Source organism: Tachysurus vachellii, chromosome 19, assembly GCF_030014155.1.
Source record: "Tachysurus vachellii isolate PV-2020 chromosome 19, HZAU_Pvac_v1, whole genome shotgun sequence".
Classification (NCBI taxonomy): domain Eukaryota; kingdom Metazoa; phylum Chordata; class Actinopteri; order Siluriformes; family Bagridae; genus Tachysurus; species Tachysurus vachellii.
In genome coordinates, this window is record NC_083478.1 from 5,599,589 (window position 1) to 5,620,507 (window position 20,919).

At 37.7% G+C, this 20,919-nt stretch overlaps 2 protein-coding genes across 4 annotated transcripts; both read left to right on the plus strand.

Annotated features, from left to right (window-relative positions):
* Nucleotides 1-89: 89 nt before the first annotated feature.
* troap (trophinin associated protein) lies at nt 90-9,648 on the plus strand. 3 transcript variants are annotated; one of them, XM_060894436.1, is made up of 16 exons: nt 90-213; nt 920-994; nt 1,222-1,465; nt 2,595-3,102; nt 3,490-3,581; nt 4,370-4,430; nt 4,576-4,715; nt 4,802-4,865; nt 5,881-6,020; nt 6,122-6,173; nt 6,259-6,326; nt 6,416-6,514; nt 7,513-7,629; nt 7,738-8,032; nt 8,114-8,283; nt 8,894-9,648. In XM_060894436.1, the coding sequence occupies exons 2-16, from the start codon at nt 948-950 to the stop codon at nt 8,966-8,968; spliced, it is 2,172 nt and encodes a 723-aa protein (XP_060750419.1). In that variant the 5' UTR covers nt 90-213; nt 920-947; the 3' UTR covers nt 8,969-9,648. The 3 variants fall into 3 exon arrangements, with proteins under 3 accessions (XP_060750419.1, XP_060750420.1, XP_060750421.1); XM_060894437.1 differs by having other exon boundaries at nt 7,516-7,629; XM_060894438.1 differs by having other exon boundaries at nt 5,884-6,020.
* A 1,522-nt stretch (nt 9,649-11,170) lies between these two features.
* Nucleotides 11,171-19,887, plus strand: pfkma (phosphofructokinase, muscle a). The gene is made up of 22 exons (XM_060894516.1): nt 11,171-11,359; nt 12,532-12,605; nt 12,733-12,810; nt 12,909-13,098; nt 13,328-13,493; nt 13,608-13,652; nt 13,795-13,903; nt 14,079-14,174; nt 14,340-14,432; nt 14,781-14,906; nt 15,109-15,173; nt 15,329-15,392; nt 15,526-15,672; nt 15,815-15,885; nt 15,998-16,085; nt 16,194-16,346; nt 17,057-17,221; nt 17,318-17,379; nt 17,652-17,763; nt 17,841-17,940; nt 18,864-18,969; nt 19,139-19,887. The coding sequence occupies exons 1-22, from the start codon at nt 11,269-11,271 to the stop codon at nt 19,293-19,295; spliced, it is 2,358 nt and encodes a 785-aa protein (XP_060750499.1). The 5' UTR covers nt 11,171-11,268; the 3' UTR covers nt 19,296-19,887.
* Nucleotides 19,888-20,919: the final 1,032 nt, after the last annotated feature.

The following is a 20,919-nucleotide window of genomic DNA, read 5'->3' on the forward strand; positions in this document are numbered from 1 at the left end:
GGCATCATGGTTTCCATAGCAGTGCCGATGGAGCCTCGTGATTGGTTAAAGGAAGGCACGTTATAGCCAATTGGAACGTGTGCTTTTTACAAATCGCTGTATAACCCCGGAAATAACAAGCTGGTGTTTGGTGTGTTGGGAAAGAAGTACGTTTTATGCGCTTCGTACTTCACAATAAAACGGGAAAAAATCATTCTGAGTACTTATTAACCGGTATGTATGAGAAGGTTTGGGAAATGATCCATTTATTGATGTAAAGTTATGAATCTGTATCCTGGGTACAGTTAGTTGTTTGTTCCATGTTTATAACAGGAAGAGACAAAAGTGTATATAAATAATGTATGTGTGTATAACTAATGTTGTGTATATAACTAATGTATGTGTATATAACTAATCAGTTCTATCATTTTTTGCATTGTAATACCTTATTTAATAATAATAATAATTATGTATTATTACTTTCATTTTTATTATTATAATAATAATAATACTAATTATTATTAACCACTTATTTCAATTATTTTAAAAAATGTATTTGTAGTTACCCAAATTTTCTATTCAATTAAAATGCCAATACTGTGAACCACCACTGCTTCAATCTTACATATTGGTGTTTGTTTTTTTTCAGCTGACAGAAGCTGACTGCATAATTTCAAACAAAGCTATACATCAATAAAATAAATAACATTCATCTCGTGGCATACTTAGCTACACAAAAGTTACTTCAATAATAATTTCAATGATAGCCCTATAATAATCATTATTATTATTATTATTATTATTATTATTATTATAATAAATAATATCTATTATTTTTGTGTAGTAACAATGTACAACATTTCTGTGTATGTTGCTGTTTTTTAATCGTGCTGAAATAAATGTACCATTTTGGGTTTTTTTGCTCTTTCTTTTCAAATAGAAGTTTAAAACCCATTATTACTTGTCAAATGGCCTCCAAACCAACAGCACTGCGTCGCCAGAAGGAGGATGTGGGGTAAATGAGCTGATTACACACATCCTACACCAGAACATTTCTATCGTTTTTATATATATATATATATATATATATATATATATATATATATATATATATATATATATATATATATATATATATATAAAATCTTTAACATGAAGAGGCCGTATTTGTCTTATGTGATTTCTTGTCATACAAACTGCAAAATATCATTATGTATATCTTTCACACTCTTAACCCGACAGGATTTTGAAGCATCAGGACTTAAATAAAGTTACTACAAATTCAAGGGCCAAGCTGCACACTGCTCAGACATCCAAAAGAGGAGCTGAAAACAAAGACCCCAATGAATCTGCCAAACCTGCAAAGGGGGCAAATGACTGCAAAGGTGTCAGTCGGCTTCCTGTACTTGTGAAATCGATGCACTCGGCTGTAACAGACATATCTCGAAATCCGGCTCATCAGAAATGGGAAGAAAGGCCTCTCCTGGTACAACCATTTTCCATTGATGTTCTTTGTCATATTAATGAAAATTGTAGAAGAAGAGGCAGCAAATGTCCGACCCGACGTTTCAGAATAAGATGCAGCCATATGACAGATTTGTGCTGAGTTACAGCTGAGACTTGATTTGACTAGTTTTGATCTACAAATTGAAGAACATACCGGCACTAACGTTGAAGCTTTAGATGCTGATCTGTTTGAGCAGTCTGTACAGATGGGAGAACTGGACAGACTAAAGGAATAAATGCTGCTTTGTCACTCTCTCTGTAGAAAAAGATGTAGTTATGGCAAAATCACACTGGACTCATTCTCAATAGCTTGCCACCCGGCATTGTGGGTACCATAAAAAACTATTAACCCATAAATAGGATTTTTCCTTTAAGAACATTTTCTGACAATTAAGCCCATAAATCACTTGTGCATGTTTATTTATTTCAAGTCAAGTCAAGAAGCTTTTATTGTCATTTCAACCATATATAGCTGTTGCAGTACATAGCGAAATGAGACAACGTTTCTCCAGGATCATGGTGCTACATAAATCAAAGACAGGGCTAAGGACTTGTAAGTAGTCCTAGCCACATAAAGTGCAACTGTGCATCCTGGTGCAAATAGTGCAGGACAAGACAGACAAGACAGTACAGGACAAAAGACAGTGCAGACAAAAAAGTTACAAGACAATACAAAAAGTACAAAAAATACAATACACAAAAGACAATAAACAGTCAACAGAAACAGCGCCGAACAACCAGTGTAAATACTGTATGTGAATACTGAATGTTCAAACAATATTTCATGCAGTAACATTAGAATGAACACAGTTTCTTAGCAGCAGGTCCTTGGGATAATATATAGAGTTGTGCAGCTTTTGTGTGGGTCTGTGCAGTCCATACAGATGATGTGTGTGTATGTTGTGCTCAGTACAGTTCAGTTCTTATCTTTGCCCAAAGGTTTGTTTGGAATATATGTAATGCACATGTACAGGAATATTTGAAGTGGATTGCAATATTTAGGGTGCATATAAACAATACTTTTAGAATCTGCAGTCTGGTCAAGTTCTTTTGGATTTTATGTAAATATACATATTGTCAAGTTCTAATTTACTTTTTATTGCCTGTAGGGTAAAGCTCAAAAGAGGAAGACCTGCACCAAGCCTGTCCCTTTCAGTTTGTCAAAGTCTCGGACCCTCAACCAGAGGGGCACTGAACCATCAACCGCACCATCAACCGAATCTGGAAATCCTACAACCCATCTGACGCATACACTGGCAAAGACACCGAGCGTCTCTCGACACGAAACTAAAACTAGAGCCGCTACACAAAATGCTGTTTTTGGAGGAAAATATACAGAATACACCAACACTGTGGTTACTAATAATGTTTCTTTGATGGCAGAGAATAAACCGACTACAGCATTTAAACTGAACAGCCCAGGGAAAGGAAATGATCTAATCTCAACCATTCAGAAGGACTTGAGTACAAAACTGGGAAAGATCACACTTGCACACACAGAGCATACCAAAGATGGAAGGTTTTCTTCTAAAGCTGTTGGGTTTGAAGACCAAGCAGATTGCCGTTCAAACAGTAAACAGGCTATACAGACTCTTTTATCTGCTGATTGTAAAACAGGTAAGTTCTATGATACTACACAACAGCGAGGGGTGATTCACTTCTTTTTTTCGCTTTAAAGTGTTCTGACACAGGTAAGTCTTCAGGAGAGGTGATGTATAACAGGAACAGAAAATATAAGCGGTGCATAAATATTTGGGTGACATGGGTGTATGAGAAGCTGTTAAACTGTGCCTCTTGTTTTCTACTCGTCTCCAAAGTTGAGTGATCGTGGTTTGTCATGGATTAGCGCAGATTACGTTAGTCATCGCTGATCACCAAGCCTTTATCCACAGTATCTGTCAGTCAGCACTGAATATGTGACTGTAATAATTGCATTTGAAATATAGACCTTAAAAATGCTTTAACCACCATTTAGTAATAATCGATGCTTTCTTGAATCCGCAGGTGTGTCTGAAAACGTGGGTAATGCAGTAGCTAATAGTCAGACTCCACGTATATCCACGTGTCCATCTGGACCAGGCTCCAGCATTTACCTGGTTAGTATTTAACTGAATGCTCATCACGGATGTACAAGCTGAATTGAAGTCAAAATCAAATCAAATCAAATTTTATTTGTCACATACACATACATACAGGGTACAATATGCAGTGAAATGCTTTATGCAACTGTCCGGTATAAGAATAAAAAATATATATAAAAAGTATTAAAAAAAAAAGCAAGAAATAAAATAAGAATAAAAAGTATAAACTATATAAAAATATGAAAATACAGATGAAGAAATAATGTATATACATATGCAAAAAATACATAAATGTGCAGTATGGTGTGTAAATAGTGTATAAAGTGGCACTGTGCTGTGCAAGTCCAGAAGTCATAACTATAGCATGTATGTATATGTGCAATTGCATAATACCAGATTCATCATGAGTGGGAGAGAAAACTCCCTGTGTTTACAAAGCGATATCACATAGAGGATGTTTTGTAAAGAAAGTTTTTAAAACTTTTTTCCTCAATTAGAAATTGGTTACGTTGCACAAAACTGTACTGCGAATTGTCTGTGAGACTTCCAGTCTGACTCTTGCGCTTCATCCCAAAAAAGAACACAACCCTGGTGCTCTCGTTTTCTTCTCGTTTCTCGTGCTCTCCACTGGAAGTGTAGGCTGACTCTAAATAGGAACCATCTCAGGTCACTGATGTCACAGGAATCCTTACCTGATATGATTGGTGCTGTTGTTATTAAGGCAAAAGGAGCTTACTGGAGAATTAACAATGAAATGTAACAAACATTTTATGCTGAGATGTTTAGTAAAATTGATGTTTTAGCCTCAGAGAGTCTCTGTGAAGAAGAAGACGAAGAAGGGCTGTGGTGCCAAGGCCATATCAGGTTAGTGTGTGGATCAAGTACTAGAAAGTTCTCTCTCTCTCTCTCTCTCTCTCTTTCTGTGTGCCCTTACATTTTATAAAATGCTTAATTTGAAGTAGTTGTTGAAGTATTCACAACTCAGTAACATGGTCATCTGTGTTTTTAGAAAACACCGTGCCGTTCTCCCCAGACCCATCAGCCCTCTGCAGTATTCTGCTGAACGAGGGAATTAAAGTCAGAGATTCTGATGGAGCAACACCACAGGTGTCTACCTGCCTTTTAGGCAGAGGCACCTCCATTTACTCTGTAAGTGTACTTCAGCAGTTTTATTTTATTTGTGTCTTGCTTCCCTCACTTTAGGGATCATTTTTCTTTTCCACTTTGTTTTTCAGGCTCAGAGAGTGCCCATGAGAAAACCTCAGACACACACCGCAGCATCAGTCGGAGAACCGACAGGTAAATTGTTCTTTTACTTCTCAGTTTCTGGTCTCAGCAATTTTAGTCGGTATTAGTATTAATGGTTAGTTATAATAAAACAAAATCAAAATTCCTGCAGACTACAGTGAAACAGAAGGTGTTAGGGGCTTGCAACCAGCTTTTGCCTGAGAGTCTTAACAGCTATGAGGTCATTTATAAAGTTAATAGTGAATATTACTCTATGTGGACATAATGAGAGATTTCAATCAATCAATCCATCCATAAGGCTCAGAGAATACCTGTTATAAAAGCTCCATCAGAAACCTCTAGAGCCTGTGTGTTTTCTATGCACTTACCGCAGTATTACGGAACATCCTCTTCACACTGACGATAAAAAAGGAATTAAAGTTTTGTCTGAAAGAGCGTTAGAGATAAAGAGTACAATCTAAACGATACGTTCTAGGTCTGAATTTGTATTTAAAGATAAGATAAGATAAGATATTCCTTTATTCGTCCCACAATGGGGAAATTTCTCTGTTACAGCAGCAAAAATATGTATAACGAATAAAGACATAATATACAGTATATACAAAAACAAAAATGTATGAAAAGAGAAGTGGTTACACTGAAGACATTGCACATTTTTCAAAATTTCTGTTATTGCACATGTTTAAAATGCTTTGTTATTGTTTATTATTACAGTTAAAACAGTAATAACAGCGTGTATTATGGTGAGTGGTTCACTGGGAGCAGCTTTGATTGTAAAGTCTAATAGTAGCAGGGAGAAAAGACAGTCTGTATCGCTCCTTCAGACACTTAGCATGTAACAGTCTGTCACTGAAGGAGCTGCTCAGAGATGAAACCTTTTCATACAGGGGGTGAGAGTCGTTCTCCAGCAATGATGATAGTTTTGCTATCATCCTCCTTCCTCCCACCTCCTGTACAGTGTCCAGAGGAATCCCCAGGACTGAGCTGGCCTTCCTGATCAGCTTGTCCAGTCTCTTCCTTTCTGTATAGGATAATGTAGGAATATACACTGATGTATCTGTTTTAGCAGGAGAAGTGTCGTTCTCCCCTGACCCATCAGCACTTCGTAGTATTCTGCACAATGAGGGCATTAAAACGGGCAGTTCTGGTGCAATGACGCCTAGAGTACCTCTCTGCCCCTCGCGAAGGGCCACCTCGATTTACACAGTGAGTTCAAGGTTCAAGTATGTACTTGAAATGTTGTCAGCTGAGCAGCTTCTCTAAAATTAATTATATCCATTTAAAACAAGTCACCTTGTCTGCTCTAGGCTCAAAGAGTACCGTTGAAGAAAGCTAGAGCAGAAGAGGCAGCACAAACTGGTAAAGGGTTTTTCACATATTGATAATACTTGAGGTGTCTCTCTGATTTTTGTTATATAAAGATGCACCTCCTCCTGTGATGCAGGTATCAGCCAAACTCCTGTCAGGAAGTGGACGCCACAGCGGGTTCCAGCCTCCCAGTCGCACTCTGTGGTCAGTTCACATCAGGGTTTGGTTTATTTAGTTAGTCTCTGATAAGTGAACAAGGTTTAATGTGAACGTGTGTTTGCGTGTGTTTTTAGAGGAGGCTAAACTCCACACAGAAGACACACCTTCTCAACATCTCCACTGGATTTGGTGAAACACATGACCCCAGCATGGCCAGCTCCTCCCAGCAGGAAGTAAGAAACTAAAGGACTTGTTAGTTAACAATCTGAAAGACTTAAGTAAGGAATAAAGCATGATAGGATAAGCTGTTATCGGGAAAATAATCATTTTGAATATAATTCACTGTGAAGCAGTTTAATGATTCATTTACAGGGTTATTTTCAAAATAAACAGGCAGCTTGTCATGTTAGCAAGAAAAAAAGCTCTCCACCCTGAAGACTTACAGGAAAAAACTTTAATAGATTTTCAGACACTGGAATCTCCTTCCATAAATGCTAAATAATCATTTCCTTTCAGAAAGCTTTCCATATGGGGGCCAGGTTAGGGGTTTGATTCCCACTTCCATCCTCTGTTTGCATGTTCTGCTCGTGCTTCAGGGGTTTCCTCTGGTTTCCTTCTCCAGTCCAGAGACATGCATGTGCATTTTAGGCTGATTAGCATTTCTAAATTGTTTGGTGTGTGTGAGATTGTTGCTCTGTGTGACCCTAACTTGGATAAGCGTTACAGAAAATAGATTTATGGATGATTTTCTATATTAAAAAAAAATCTCAATCCAGAGGAGAATCCAGGGAAGAGCTGCCATAGTTTTTAATGAACCAGAGTGTTTAGGTACAAAAGTCCTTTGTCAGCCGAAAAAGCAGTGCGCTTCTGAGACTGTATTGAAACCAGTGGATACTTAAAATGCTAACATCTGTCGTCAAAACATAATATTAGTTTGTGGTATTCTAATCCTAACAATCCTAGCTGTAGTTGTTGTATTAGCAGCAATGTAAGTGAGCAAGCATAAGCAAAAAGTCCTATTACAGGTTTTGCATCACCAAGCATTTTGATTATCCACAGGTTTCACTTCCAGCTCAGAAGCACTATCTCTCTATCTGTCTGTCTCTCTATCTGTCTATCTAGCATTCAGAGTTGCTGCTATAGAAAATTGATTTACTTGGGTTTGAGAGTTTAGCAGTACTGTTATAAAAGGACATTAAACTTCTTATAAGACAGAGATGTGAATCTGTAGCAGGAGGAAGTGGTCCAGAGGTTATTTCAGGAAGAACCAGAGCATGAAGAGAACGAGCTGATGGAGGACAGTGGAGACGAGGTTACTTCGGGTCAATCGCTGCAGCATCACCAGTCTGTAAGACACAAAACCTCTTTGGTTCTTGTTGTTTAACCACGTGATGATTGTGAGTTATGATCAACCTGCTTTACTCTTTCTGCTTAGTAATGTATTTGTTTTTCTCAGGCCGGATGTGAATTAAAGCATGGAGGTGAAACAGAAACAGCAGAAACAGAACGCTACCATTCAGAAAAAGAGAAGCTCCCAGCAGCGCAGCCGTTCATCCAGGCACCACACAGGCAGTCAGTCATCGTGTTTTCATCTGGTCAGAAGCTGTTGCCTCAGAACGGTGCCTCAATTCAGACATCTCAGCATGCAGCACAGCTACAGCTTTTTTCAGACCAAACCAGCAGATCACAGAGTGGATTGAACTCAGAAACAGATAGACCAGTTTCTCCTGGAAAGCAATGCAAGACAAAAGGTGAAAAAGTTACATTGGGTGAATTGAGCATGATCCGATATGTTTTGCGTTTTATGTGAATGTTTATGGGTTTTGCTGCAGCTTCCGGCCTCAACTTGGCCGTGTTTGCTCTGAGACGCCGTCTGCCACCCCTGGAGGAGATGTTTCTGGATGAAGAATGTGCCATGTACACTTCCCGACAGCAGTCATGGCCGACCCAGCACCGCTGCTACAACCCCGTGGCTTCGACACTCCTCTTTCAGGACTCTACTGTGAGTTTTGATCATTATAACACAATATAAAGTGTTCAGTGTTCAAGAGATGAAGCACCTGGACTTGTTTAAACTTAAAGATTTTTCACCAAACCAAGCACTAAAAATGAATTGTATTGTGTTTTTTTTTGTTTGTTTGTTTGTTTGTTTTCCCATGAACCATTGTGGTTTCTGTCACAGCCAATCACAAGACTAAGACATTGCTGTAAATGATTTAACTGAAGGTAGCTCATTGAGAAAAGGGATGTGGTTCTCACCTTTCACAGATTCTTTTTCTTCTCTCTTGTCTGATTATTTAAGTGACAACATTAAAAAATGTATTAAAAAAATGACAAGGTAAGAAGGATATTTATAGACATTAATCCAGAGTATGTGTTTATTCTCTGCTGGAGAGTCTAAGGTGCAAGTAAAAAGTGATGACATGAAGCAGCACACTGAAACATAACCTCTTCAAACATGTTTTATTTATTAGCTATGAACTAATCACTCATGGTTTAACTCATTGGACCTTCACATATTTTAGCTTAATAGTATTCATATAGTGAATCATGTATAACAATGACTATTAGACTAATTAGTTCCTTTCATTTTCCTGTCTCTGTCTCCACAGTGCTTTGTGCCCATTATTGTGACCAGTTCAAGCCTCAGCCCTGTTCCCCAACTATCCTCATCAATCACAGTGTGAAGACTTAATACCAGCATCTGAGTGTTTATGTAGATTTCCTAAAAATGTCTTACTTGAAGTTTGTCAGCTTTGTTCTTCATGCCATTTATTCAGTTTGAACAGTAAGATTGCTGATCTTGACTCTGACGAGACGCACGAGAACATTTTAAACCTAAAGAGATGAGTGAATCCGGTCAGTGTCACTACTTAGTAAATACATGAAGCAAAATAAATGGACATCCGATGTAATTCTTCTTTAACTGTTTGCCAGACCATGTTTAATGTTAGTGTTTACCAGCCAGTATTATTTTTTGGGTTTTTTTTTAACCACTCCCATATGCTCTTTAGATTTACACAACTAACTGACATCCTTATGTAGTTTTCTAACATTATACATCAATCATTAAATCTTCTGAAGCTCTAAATCCAATTTTAAATGAGGTTTGCAAGATGGCTTTGTATTATGTGTGTAACACTAAACCTGCCCAGCTTTCAGAGCTATGTTTGCTCATTAAGTGACTTGGGTCATCGAGTATCGTCCCAAAAGGCAGAACGCTATCAGCACATTGTTACTTAAGCAAATTAAGCAAATTAAGTTTAAGCAAATCTGCCTGTTTTACAGCTCATTTATTTCTCAAGCAATTATCTTTGTACTTATATTGTCTATATTTAATTAAAAAAATGTATATCAAGGACTTCAAGAGGTTTTGTTGTGTGACCTTTTTTTTATTTTTACCAACCCTATAGAAAACCTCCAGAAAGGGATTGTTGTAATGCAAAGCTGGTCTTGAATCATTATGTGTCAGTATCAGTCAATTATATAACATTATTATTCATTCATTCATTCATCTTCTACCGCTTATCCGAACTACCTCGGGTCACGGGGAGCCTGTGCCTATCTCAGGCGTCATCGGGCATCAAGGCAGGATACACCCTGGACGGAGTGCCAACCCATCGCAGGGCACACACACACTCTCATTCACTCACGCAATCACACACTAGGGACAATTTTCCAGAGATGCCAATCAACCTACCATGCATGTCTTTGGACCGGGGGAGGAAACCGGAGTACCCGGAGGAAACCCCCGAGGCACTGGGAGAACATGCAAACTCCACACACACAAGGTGGAGGCGGGAATCGAACCCCGACCCTGGAGGTGTGAGGCGAACGTGCTAACCACTAAGCCACCGTGCCCCCCAAACATTATTATTATTATTATTATTATTATTATTATTATTATTATTATTATTATTATTATTATTATAATAATAATAATAATAATAATAATAATAATAATAATATATAATAACATTAAAAGTTATTTAGGAACTTTTCCTAAATTCATGACATTGTCCATTGTCCAAGTAAAATATCTTTTGGTATCTTTAAAATGTTGTGATTTGTTAATGGTCTATAAAAATGTGTGTACAAATGATGAATGGTCGAGCTAGCCTACCAAGCAAGTAAAAGCTTGCCATGTGTACAATCCTAACTGTCCTATAAGATAAAATGCTTTCTAACATAATGTAATAATGCACAGAGATATTTAACTAGTTCATTAAAACAGACAAGGAGAAAATTCCCGTTAAAGCAGCCTGCGAAGACGACGTCAGTACCATACCTGCTTTATAAATGCTAGACTAAATCTTATTCAGTTTAAACTGATAAATAAATACGTTATTCAAAAAACATGTACTTTTCAGTATCCCTGCTATGCAAATGTTCAGAAGGGAAATGTGTTCTGTTTAAATATACACACTAAATAGGTAGTAAGGTTTATTTTCTTTCTTCTGTTGTTAAGTCTATGTGTCAATCAGGTAACTTCAAATAAAAAATAAAATCTGGACACGAAACCTGCTCGTCCCTAAATATAAATATATTAAAATTGCAGACTGTCTTTTTAAGATTTACTGTATAAATTCAAAAATAGACTAGAGTATTGTACTGGAGGTTAAGTCGTGCACTATAATATTGTAGTAATTATGTACTTACAGTGTAAGTACTTACACTTTTAAGCTGCATGATTGACCTTTATTCATGTGACAAGAAGTAGATCATATGTTGTTTGAGTTTTTATTTTAATCACAGGTCTGTTGATTTATTTAGCAAAGGATACGAAGCGTGAAGGCAGCAATGCCTCACTTATATTTAGTTGTGCAGGGGGGAGTGTGTGTTTGTGTGTAAGGGGAGGGGGTAAGGGGGAGAAAGTTGTACTATAAAAACTTCTGTCTACAAGAGTCTTCTCCTGGGAAAGTAGCATAATCGTTGGGTTTGCTCTGTCTTTCCCTGGCTGCTCAGCTCTCGGGAGCAACTCCTTATCATGTCCAAAACACAGGCATCAGCAGTGGACCCCACTAAGATGGGCGTCGGAAGGGCGATCGCGGTCCTGACATCAGGAGGTGATGCTCAAGGTAAGTAAAGAGAATGACATGAGAACGGTATGTTATACTGTAACAGTAAGCACAGGGAGTCCAGTAGTTCCCTTGTGTTGAGTTCCAGTGAAAGTGCCAACTTTTTTTATTAAGGGCAGCCAAAGGAAGAGGTGAAATTAGACAGATTCTCTCAGTTTTCAAACAGCATTTATTAAAAACTACTAACCCCTTTACATTTTTATACATAGTTCAGTTTATGGATACATTTTCGAACAAATTATTTCTGTTCCATGATTATTTGCAGTCTTATGATCAGCCATATGATGTATGATCTTTTCAGTGCTCTATAACCTTTAGCTTCTCTTGTCCTGTGCCTCAGACTCTCTGTGATACGTTGCTTAATTTAGCTTCCGTGACCTTTTTCTGGAATGACACAAAGTTGTAATGGGAACACTGGATCGACAGCTGTTCACTTTTGAAACTGGAGAAGCTGCGTCACCTTTAACACAACAGGGCCCATGTTTCCTGGCCTTTGCAGACGTTGAAGGAGATACTGAAAAAGGATTAAGTGATCCCATAGCTTGTATGTTTGCCCTCTCCTTAAATGCATCATGCTCATGTCTCCAGCTTCTTTATATAACAAATTCAGAAGTCTTGAAATTTTATATATATAAATATCCACAATCAAAGAATTTTGCGGCTACAGTTATATATACAGGTGATTGTTTTGCTCCCTGTGGCTCAAAAAAGTGCTGCTTGTAGGTTGTTTTTTGAAATATTCGGTGTAAACGTGAGAGACACAAAATAATGTGAAAAAAAAAACAACAACCTAGAGATGGTTTTGCAGGAAAATCCCACAAGATTAACACTTTCTGAAATCCTCAAACCTGACACTAACAACCATTTTCTCTTTTTTGACACTCTTGACCTATCTGCGCATTCTTTTATACATTGCACTGCTGTCACATGAGTGGAAAATTGACCAGATGTAGATCTGCCAGGCAAAAATGCACAATATTGTATGAAAAATATAAAAGGTATACTTGTTTCTAGCATTACTGGGCAATGCTCTTTCACATAATGGATATGGGCATGGTTTTATTCACACTGGGATTTTTTTTAACTTTATTTCTAGTCGAGGTAATATTATCTGTAATCATCGCTCTGAAGATGAATAATCTCTGTAAAGCTCACACATTGTCTGTTTTCAGGCATGAATGCTGCAGTGAGGGCCACAGTCAGAGTTGGTCTGTACACAGGAGCCAAAGTCTTCTTCGTTTGCGAGGTCAGGAATAGAGACCTGTATATTAAGTGTTTGTAAAATAAAGTAATGAATTACTGATCAAGGGGAAAGCCTACAGGCCAAATGCATCTAATATTGAAATGGATGACTATTTGTTTTGGTGTTGCAGGGCTACCAGGGGCTGGTTGATGGCGGTGATAATATCCGCCAAGCTACATGGGAGAGCGTGTCCATGATGCTCCAGCTGGTAAGTCGCTATATACTTATATATTATTTTATATAATAACTGTTTTTAACATTTAATTGGTAAAGATTTCACCAAGTACATACACGGATACTTTTTAGGGGGGCACAGTGATCGGTAGTGCTCGCTGTAAAGATTTCCAGACAAAGGAGGGCCGCATAAAGGCAGCATACAACCTGGTCAAAAGGGGCATCACTAATTTGTGTGTTATTGGTGGAGATGGGAGTTTGACTGGAGCCAATCAGTTCCGTACAGAGTGGAGCGATTTGTTGGGGAACCTGGTCAGTACAGGTGAGTCTCTACAGGTGTATTTACAGGTGAGTTCTCTATCAGATTCTGGGTTCTTCACAGAATGTATATTGAGATCAGGTCACACTTTAATTGCACACAGATGGACACCATGTAACATGTAACAACCAAGGTCCAGGTTGTAACATTAATAGTAATAGCAAGCTACTGCGTTCTCTAGCAAGTATTGAGGTATACGACCACAGAAAGCTAACTTCAGATTCTCCCTCAGGCAAGATAACTAAAGACGAGGCCCAATCAGCATCACATCTTAACATCGTGGGCATGGTTGGATCCATCGATAATGACTTCTGCGGCACAGACATGACCATCGGCACGGACTCCGCTCTTCATCGCATCATGGAGGTGGTGGACAGCATCACCACTACAGCACAGAGGTAGGCTAAGTGTGGGTACATGGAAAAACTATGATCATTTCCTGCTTTACCATGTCGTATTTGTTGTGTATCTGAGAGGTTATTTTTAATTGTAATTGTTTCCTTTTTCTTAAGTCACCAGCGTGCCTTTATTTTGGAGGTCATGGGAAGACATTGTGGGTAAGAACACATTAAGAAATGTCTCAATGCACTCTATATTCTTTGAACTCTGTATTCTGTACATGTCTCAATATTCACTGTAATACGGCATGAAGTAAATGAACTCTAAAGTCTGTGTGTTGTATATGTGTAATTGTTTCAGTTACCTTGCCCTGGTTACTGCACTGGCATGTGGCGCTGACTGGGTGTTTATTCCTGAGATGCCACCAGATGATGGCTGGGAAGAACACTTGTGCAGGAGGCTGATTGATGTATGTGCCCAACACACACACATACACACACACACACACACACACACGCACACACACACACGCACACACAATCATAGCTAGCCATAATTAACCCACAGTCATAATTTTTGCCATTTGTAGATCATGTAGAGTTTAAACAAAACCTATTTCCTGCATGTTGCATGATTCGTCTTAGACCAGGAATAGAGGATCTCGTCTGAATGTGATCATCGTGGCTGAAGGAGCCATGGATCGGGCTGGCAAGCCCATTACTTGTGAACAGATCAAAGAGGTAGGTGACTAATCATTCAATTTATACCTGATTTGAATATACACAATAAAGAAACAAAATTCTATATGTATTAAACATACACTGCTACAGGATCTTTATTCCTCATTAGGGAGACTGTAATAGATATATCTGTGTGTGATACGTTGGAATTCCCTCTATGTGTAGTTTGTGTCCAAGAAGCTGGGCTATGACACCCGTGCCACTATCCTAGGCCATGTACAGCGAGGAGGCACACCTTCAGCCTTCGACAGGATCCTGGTGGGTTTTCTTAACATTTTTCCAGTCTCACTTACATTATTATTATTATTTGTCTAGGATAGAACATTCTGTGTTTAATGTGTGTGTGTGTGTATATGTGTGTATATGTGTGTGTGCGTGTGCGTGTGTGCGTGCTTGCATGTGTGTGTGTGCGTGCGTGTGTGCGTGCGTGTGTGCGTGTGTGCGTGTATGTGTGTGTGTATGTGTGTGTGTATGTGTGTGTGTACGTGTGTATATGTGTGTGTGTGTGTGTGTGTGTGTGTGTGTGTGTGTGTGTGTGTGTGTGTGTGTGTGTGTGCGTGTGCGTGTGTGCGTGCTTGCATGTGTGTGTGTGGCCAAATGTAACAGGGCAGCAGGATGGGTGTGGAGGCTGTGATGGCCCTGCTGGAGGCCACTCCTGACACACCAGCCTGTGTGGTCTCACTCTCAGGGAATCAAGCAGTCAGACTGCCCCTTATGGAGTGTGTACAAGTGGTACGTCCCTCCAATGATTGAGGTGCCCTGACTAAAAATCCACATAAATCAGCAAAAACTTTATAGTGTTTTCCATAATGTTGCTAACTTACAGGATTCTGGTCACTGTGTGTAAATATTTTAAAATATTTTAATACTTTTCAGCCTCAGTTCTGAATTTTGCTTGAAATGTAATGAAGGTGTTGGTTATTCTCTCCAACAGACCAAAGATGTCACCATTGCTATGAAAGAGGGCAGATATGATGATGCTTTGAAACTCAGAGGAAGGTGTGTGTTTGACTTTAGTTCCTTGGCTCCACACATTTGATTAGTAGGATAGTCCTGTATGTTGTTGTGTACATTGCACATTTTCTTAAGTATGTCCTTTTTTATTATCATTATGTTGGCTTTATTCAGTTGACACAATAATATTTCGTCTCCAGGAGCTTTGAGAATAACTGGAACACATACAAACTGCTGGCCCATGTGCATATTCCTGAAGTCAAAGTAAGTTTCTTTCTACGCAATGCCAGTTCAGTCACCTCCCAAACTGTGCTATGAGAACTACTGATAGAATGCACACACTATACCTGCCTTTCTTTCAATCTCCCATTTATATATTCTGTTGGGTTTTTTTCAGAGTAACATTAATGTGGCCATTCTGAATGTGGGCGCACCATGTGCAGGCATGAACGCGGCTGTGAGAGCTGCAGTCAGGATTGGCATCCTGCAAGGCCACAGCATGCTGGCAGTGCAAGATGGTTTCGAGGGTTTGGCCGAAGGAAAGGTGAAGAACTGCTCTGTGCTTTATCATTACACGTCACAGACTATCATGTAGCACATCTTGCTGGATAAGAAAAATCATGCAACATCAAGGGTGATGTTTATTACATATGTCTCAGTACCAGTGTTTTCAATCCATTTCTTAGATTGAACCTATTTCTTGGAACAGTGTTGGCGGCTGGACAGGGAAAGGAGGCTCTGTTTTGGGAACTAAGAGGTACTCATGACTACTAATTACACACTTCTTGCTGCCTCTTTCCAGCTATCATCACTTTCTATCATCACCTTTGCTTTGAGGATTTCTCTCATTTCTGTCCTTACTTTGACAGAACACTTCCAGCAAAGTACATCGAAGACATAAGCCTGAACATTGCCAAGTACAACATTCACTCCCTGGTCATTATAGGAGGTTTTGAAGTGCGTAACATGAAGACAATCCATCTACCAGCCAAGCACAATATTATCAAGATACAAATCTGGTTCTGTTCTATTAGTAATTCAGTAATGGGTTTTCTTCCTACACAGGCGTTCTCAGGTGGTCTAGAGCTGGTCCAAGCCAGAGAGAGGTACGAGGAGTTGTGTATCCCCATGGTTGTTATTCCAGCTACCGTCTCAAACAATGTTCCTGGATCAGACTTCAGCATCGGAACTGATACTGCCCTGAACACCATCACCACGGTTAGCGCTGTAACACAAATCTACACAATATTCAATAATCATGCTTGTGTCTGCACAAAAGACAAACATTTTTGCAGTTCTAATCAGTCCTGAAGGAAAAACTACTGATCTTTGTGTATTTTAAATGTCTATATGCCTCATAGACAGAACTAAAAGTCAAGATGGCTTCAAGGCATGCGAAGTAACACATGGTCAATGTTATTAATTGCTGAGTTTTCACCAGCAATAAGCTAAATTAGCGTATGTCCAACAACCACACAGTCATTTTAATGTCATGCCAATTTCAACATCCACCAAGAACTCCACTTCCCAGAACACACTCCAAGTTATTAAGCCAGGGAACGCTATCCGGTACCAAGCCGTGCACTACAGTCCTTTAATATATTTACTGACCACTTTGTTTGCTGCACTTGCTATACAAGGTGAATTCTGTGTATATTAATGAATATATGGTCTGGTTACTGAATTTTTTTGTCAGTGCCAAGGAACTACAGCTGTTCTCTGTTTGTGTCTTTATGCCAAGGCCCATCTTACAGTGTAGTCAGTAATACATTTCTACCATTCTAAATTCAAGACAGATGGAATATGATGTAAAATCACCATTTTGTTGCAGTTTTTTTTATTTTACCTTGCTGCTTCACCTGACTGTGATTTCTGTATTTATTCCGTGATCAGTCCTTTATGTACAGTATGTGTGTTTGGTTATTTAGACCTGTGACAGGATCAAGCAGTCAGCCGCTGGCACTAAACGCCGTGTGTTCATCATTGAGACTATGGGAGGTTACTGCGGCTACCTGGCCACCATGTCAGGCCTGGCTGCTGGTGCTGATGCTGCCTATATCTATGAAGAGAAATTCAGCATTCGTGATTTGGAGGTAAATATACCAAACTTAACAGGACAAAACCTAGAATGATTTCAAGTGGGTTCAAGTCTCTTTTATGGACTGTTCTTTTTTCACTGGTGCTTTCAGAATAACGTACAGCATCTTGTAGAGAAAATGAAGACGACCGTTAAGAGAGGTCTGATTCTCAGGTTGGTGTCCAATCTACTAAGTAAGAGAAATGATTTCATAATTATAAACTGTATGACTAATTTATCTATTGTTACAGCTGCTTATATATATATATATATATATATATATATATATATATATATATATATATATATATATATATATATATATATATAAAATTTAAAAAAATCAACAGATTCGAACTAATAATATTTAAAAAAAATTCAGCAGAAATGTAGTATCATTATAATCAAGTACTTTTTGGGATAATTTTTTTTTATTTACTTTGTAGAAATGAGAACTGTAACTCCAACTACACAACTGACTTCGTCTTTAACCTGTACTCAGAAGAAGGAAAGGGGGTTTTTGACTGTCGTAAGAATGTCCTTGGACACATGCAGCAGGTGAGTGATGAACAACCTTTTACAACCAGTATTCTCTCAGATTCTTTTTATTTTACCTAAAATCGATTTGTCTCTAGGGCGGTACTCCAACTCCGTTTGACAGAAACTTTGCCACTAAGATGGGTGCTAAGGCGGTTCTCTGGCTAACTGAGAAGTTGAAGGACTGTTACAGACATGGTGAGAGTCAAATCCAAGCACTAATAGTCCAGTGTCTTTAATGCAGATTTTATTTTTGGTATTCTGTTAGATTTTTCAAATATTAATTTCACTTTAGAACCTATGGAGCATTTACGTTTATCTCTAGATGGTTGTCATTATATATCAGATATGAACTTTATTTCACATTTGTACATTATATATTTTAGTGTTTATATACAGTATATGTTTGAATGGATCGGAACCATTTTTGCATGTAATCTGTTCTCCATACACGTGACACACAAATATATTGGTATAATATATAATGTATATATTTGGTGCGGTATTTGGTGAATTTTTAAGCTATCTTGTTTTACATCAGTGCTGCTGTACACTTATTGTCACTATAACTAGATTCAACCACCACGTAAGGTAGAATTGGTTTACAAATCGTAGACTTTTAAACATTTAGACTTTGCTGCCCATTACGTTCCCACCCAAAAATTTAACCCTGACTTTGTAACAGAAGAGAATGTTTTTCCCGTTACATTGCATTTGACTTTTGATATTGTGCTGTAGCCACGCTACACTAAAACACAATCAGTGTACAATCACAGCCCTGACCACACTCCGGCATGTTTATAATTAGAGAAGGGACCTGATAATGCCACTGTGGTGTTACGGAACAAATTAAAAAATAATAGTTTCTTATTGGTACTTTGCTTTTTCATTTTTACTGCACTTATCCCTAATGGTTAAGCTTTTCAGAATCACTACTAATAATAATTGGTACATGAAAAAAGTATTAAAATGACTGAATATACAGCTCCCTGCAGGACCTAAGGGTTAGATGAGTGAGAGTGCTGGCACTAAATGAACCCATGTCAGGTGAACAATTATGAATGAGCTTTATACCTGTGTGCATATGTGAACAGACTCCTTACATCATTTTATCTGTGCAGGGCGTATTTTTGCCAACACCCCAGACTCAGCGTGTGTGTTAGGCATGAGAAAGAGAGGACTGATGCTCCAGGCCATGGGTGAGCTCAAGGAGCAGACTGATTTTGAGTAAGTTGAACAAAAGCATGCCTTCAGTAGTGAACCATAAATGGCATATGTTTTACTGGTAATATCCTTGTATACTGTTTACCCACTTGCCCTAGATGCAGACATTTAGATTTCCACTCTCTCTCCCACACACACACACTTTCTCTCACTGTCTTCCTCTCCTGTTTAGGCACCGTATTCCAAAGGATCAGTGGTGGCTGAAGTTGAGGCCCATTTTGAAGATCTTGGCCAAATACAAGATAAATCTGGACACCTCAGAGCATGCTCATATGGAGCATGTTATCAGCAAGAGAGCTCCAGTCTCAATTCCTGGTAAAAAGTTTTAAGGACTGAGAATGGAGAAGTTCAAAATACATTATGTGGTTGCATAGTGAATCATTATGCTGCTTTATAAATGATTGATAATCCACAACAGACAAATTACTATTCATTACATGTTTATTACTGCTATGTAATAAATGAAATATAAATCAATGTCTTACAGAGACTATTGACTGATAATTTGGTCTGTTAATCTTTACCCATTTATATTTCCATTAACCTTTTAACTTGTTAAGTTCTGTGACATTATAAGATCCAAGGGTGAGTGAATATATAAGCTCAGTAAGCCATTAGTAAATACTTGATATCATATTTGATACTAATTAATAAATAATGAACAGTGAACTATTATATAAATCAATTATGGAGAATCAATGATTAACCAACAGCATATGTTACTAATATGTAACACTTAATGTAAATTGTTATCAGAAGGATTAATATAAAAATTAAACTTATTTACTGTATCTGTTTGTAACCTTTATAATTATGTTTGTCTTTACCTCTTGTTCATCTTCCCATCTTTGTTTTACTCTTCCATTTTATTCATAGCACATTTGTGAAACATCAATTAAAAGTAAACACCAAAAAACTCAATCTTGTCTTTTTCTTTTTCTTTTCTTTTTCTTGTCTCAATCATTATAACTTTTATTCAGAATTAGGCAGTAAATTGAGATGATGGAAGAATTTGCCTGATATCATTAGTTTTGGTGTGCAGTTGCTTGTGATTATGGTTCTGTGCTGATGTATGGAAAATTGTCTTCAAATCCCAGCACTGTTATATTGTCACTGAACCTTGAAGGAAATATACAGCTGTATTCATTGGCAAGAAACAAGACTCAAGATGCAATGTTGTGCAAGGTGTAGACATCCAACATAATTTAGATTCTGAATCTAATTTGTGGAAAAGTGCTCTATTTTGTTATTTCTGTGAAAAGGCATTAGTTTTCTGCTATGCGGATGTCAACGGGGGCGTTGCTGTGCAGTTAAATGATAAGACTCTGGACAGACAATTAAGATTATTATTAACAAAACATTAGACACATACAGCACAACTTATTAGATACCATTTATAATGCAGTATTACTGAACTGCATTATTAGAATCTGATTCTGACTCTGATTCTGATTCTGATAATGCAGTTAATGCTCAGAATGTTTAGTTGAAATAAATACGCTTTCATCAATATGATACTTGAATATGTAATTGCTGACAACTATAAGGTTATTAACTAGACTTTCTGTGAAGGATTCAGCCATCTGTAGGCTGTAACTTTGGCTCTCTGATATAATGCATGGATTATGCAGGCAAATGGTGAAGGAATGATCTAGTTTTTAGTGATTAATAGACCACATTTTATGATTATAAGAGAATTGACTGGTTTATTTATAAATGGTTTAATCTAGTGATATGTGATCTATTTAGACACTTGAAATCTTTATCAATTACCTTTTATCTATTCACCCTTTGTCGCAGATATTACTACAAAAGCATTCATTTTAAGTAAAATATATCTCATAATATATTTATATATTTTAAATAAAATATAGCTTATAATATGTTTACATATTTTAAACAAAATATATCTTAGAATATGTTTATATATTTTAAATGAAATATATATTATAT